The 3,416-nt window shown below is 44.9% G+C and overlaps 1 protein-coding gene across 1 annotated transcript; it reads right to left on the reverse strand.

Moving 5' to 3' along the window:
• Positions 1 to 779: 779 nt before the first annotated feature.
• LOC141126414 (olfactory receptor 1E16-like) lies at positions 780 to 1,739 on the reverse strand. Its single transcript, XM_073612358.1, has one exon. The coding sequence runs from the start codon at positions 1,737 to 1,739 to the stop codon at positions 780 to 782; it is 960 nt and encodes a 319-aa protein (XP_073468459.1).
• Positions 1,740 to 3,416: the final 1,677 nt, after the last annotated feature.

Genomic DNA, 3,416 nt, shown 5'->3' on the forward strand with positions numbered 1-3,416 from the left:
AGAGAAGGCCTGGCTTGCAGTCTCCACTCTAATTCATCCCAAAGGTGTTCTATCAGGGTGGAGATCAGGACTCTGTGCAGGCCAGTCAAGTTCCTCCACCCCAAACTCGCTCATCTATGTCTTTATGGACCTTGCTTTGTGTACTGGTGTGCAGTCATGTTGGAACAGGAAGGAGGTCACCCCCAAACTGTTCCCACAAAGTTGGGAGCAATAAATTGTCCAAAATGTCTTGGTATGCTGACACCTTAAGAGTTCCCTTCACTGGAACTAAGGGGCCAAGCCCAACCCCTGAATCACAACCCCACACCATAATCCCCCCTCCACCAAATGATTTGGACCAGTGCACAAAGCAAGGTCCATAAAGACATGGATGAGCGGGTTTGGGGTGGAGGAACTTGACTGGCCTGCACACTGTCCTGACCTCAACCCGATAGAACACCTTTGGGATGAATTCGAGTGGAGACTGTGAGCCAGAACTTCTTGTCCAACATCAGTGCCTGACCTCACAATTGCGCTTCTGGAAGAATGGTCAAACATTCCCATAGACACATTCCTAAACCTTGTGGACGGCCTTCCCAGAAGAGTTGAAGCTGTTATAGCTGCAAAGGGTGGGCCAACTCAATATTGAACCCTACGGACTAAAACTGGGATGTTATTAAAGTTCATGTGCGAGTAAAGGCAGGGGTCCCAATACTTTTGACAGTATAGTGTATTTGACTTTGGAAGCCAAACTCTACCCCCTAGAATTTTTTTTTCTATTTCAGGACTTTAGTTGCACCTTAAAACAATGGGTGTTTCACTCTAAATTTTCTTCTGTTCAGAATTCTCCTTAAAGTCTGTTTGATTTCCTTGTTGCGGAGGAAATATATGATTGGATTGGCCATATGAGGCACATACGAGTACAGGAAAAGAAGGAGGGTGCTCATATCAGACTTTATCATGACTGAAGGAATATTACTTACAATGTAGACAAAAAGTCGGGGGGTGTAATACAAAGCGATGACCAGCAAATGGGTCACACAGGTGTAAAACGCTTTATGTAGGCTCTCAGAGCGGGTCAACAAGATGGTCACTATTATTTTGATGTATGACAGTAAAATCAGCCCCAGGGGCAATAGGAGGACAACCAAGGCACATATAAAGACCGCCCTCTTTGAGCTAGATATGTCGGTACAGGCTAGAAGTGAGTACGCTGTATAGCCACAGAACAAACTGTTCAACTTGTTGGCACCACACAGAGGGATCTCAGATGCTAAAACGGCAACAGCAGCATTTGTAGAGGTGGCAAAAATCATCCAACAGATGCCACAGGAAATGGTGGCCACTTTATTGGTGATAATGGAGGTGTATCGCAGAGGATAGCAGATGGCCACGTAGCGATCTGCAGCCATCAGCATCAAGAGGTAGGAATCCAGGCTTCCAAAATAATGAACCAAGAATATTTGGAATATGCACATTTTCAATGGAATGGTGGAGGCTCCAAACCAATATCTGGCAATAGATTTTGGTAAAGTCACTGTGTCAAATAGTAGGTCGGAGGCGGCAAGGTTGGCTATGATCAGATACATAGGCTTGTGCAGGTGTTCATTAAAGCTGACCAAACCTATGACAGTGCTGTTGGCAGTCAGGGAAATCATATAGGCAAAAAACATTATGGTAGATACCAAGCCATGAAACGTATCAGGTAGACCGGGAAATCCAATTAATATGATTTCAGACACTGCAGTTTGATTGGACATTTGGTCTTCTGGCAAACAACCTAAGGCATAAAATATATCTTATCTTATACTGAACTGAACAAATGATATATACAATGAGATTGACAATTTTATTTTCTGTGTATATGAATATTCCTGAAATGATGTACTTTAATTATTCCCATTTTTGTGCCTTTGTAAAACCAGGTAGGCCTGTTTGATGGTTTATGGAACCCAACCGTTCATGCAAATTGTTAAAAAGTTTCTTTGTTAAAACTTTAACTTCATCCAATGTTTTCTTCTCTTTTATCTACCCTTTTGCCCACTTTGTTGGGGGTCCCCTTTGTAGTACCAGGTAGGCCCCTCTTTCCTTTGAAACAACGTGAATGCTTCACAACATAGACTTTTGTTCTTGCAAATATGGACTTGAAGCATAAAGTTCCTTCCTATCTAATGTCTATGCATTCATATTGTGAACCCCTAGTTCCATCTTTACCCAAAAGTGATGTATAGTATAGAAGTCTTGGGACTTTGTAGACTGGTGGAGTTCTACAAGGTCATTTTCACACATGTGGATTGTGGCTGGTGTGGCAGTATGCTGTGGTTTGAAGGGTTTGAAGGGTCCCACAGCATCTAAGGTACACTGTGGTTTGGAGGGTCCTACAGCTTCCAATGTACACTGTGGTTTGGAGCGTCCCACAGCTTCCAAGGTACACTGTGGTTTGGCAGGTCCTACAGCTTCCAAGGTACACTGTGGTTTGGAGGGCCCTACAGCTTCCAAGGTACACTGTGGTTTAGAGGTTCCTACAGCTTCCAAGGTACACTGTGGTTTAGAGGGTCCTACAGCTTTCAAGACACACTGTGGTTTGGAGAGTCCCACAACTTCTAAGGTACACTTTTAGTTTCAAGGATCTCACAGCTTCTAAGGTACATTGTGGTCTGGAGGGCCCCACAGCTGGAGCTACCACAACAGTGTGGTTTTGAGGGTCCCTCAGCTTCTAAGGTCCTTTTTTGGTTCAAGGGTCCCACAGCTTCTAAGGTACATTGAGGTTTGGAGGACCCACAGCTTCTAAGGTACAGTGTGGTGGAGGGCCCACAGCTTCTAAGGTACACAGTGGTTTGGAGGGTCCCAGAGCTTTTAAGGTACACTGTGGTTTGGAGGGTCCCACAGCTTCTAAGGTGAACAGTGGTTTGGGGGGTCCCACAGCTTTTAAGGTACACTGTGGTTTGGAGGGTCCCACAGCTTCTAAGGTAGACTGTGGTTTGGAGGGCCCCACAGATTCTAAGGTACACTGTGGTTGAGAGACTCCCACAGCTTCTAAGGTACACTGTGGTTTGGAGGGCCCCACAGTTTCTAAGGTACATTGTGGTTTCGAGGATCCTACAGCTTCCAATGTACACTCTGGTTTGGTGGGTCTTACAGCCTCTAAGGTACACTATGGTTTGGAGAGTCCCACAACATCTAAGGTACACTTTTGGTTTCAAGGATCTCAAAGCTTCTAAGGTACATTGTGGTCTGGAGGGCTCCACAGCTGGAGCTATCACGAAATTTTGGTTTAAAGGGTCCCACAGCTTCTAAGGTACACTTTTGGTTCAAGAATCCCACAGCATATAAGGTATATTGTTGTTTGTAGGGCCCCAGAGCTTCTAAGGTACACTTTGGTGGAGGGTCCCACAGCTTCTAAGGTACGTTTTCATTTGGAGGGTCCCACAGCTTTT

Source organism: Aquarana catesbeiana, linkage group LG02 (assembly GCF_042186555.1).
Source record: "Aquarana catesbeiana isolate 2022-GZ linkage group LG02, ASM4218655v1, whole genome shotgun sequence".
NCBI classification, from domain to species: Eukaryota; Metazoa; Chordata; class Amphibia; order Anura; family Ranidae; genus Aquarana; species Aquarana catesbeiana.

What these genes read in the sequence shown, in the direction of transcription:
- LOC141126414 (XM_073612358.1), bottom strand. Translation starts at nt 1,739, where the DNA reads ATGTCCAATCAAACTGCAGTGTCTGAAATCATATTAATTGGATTTCCC.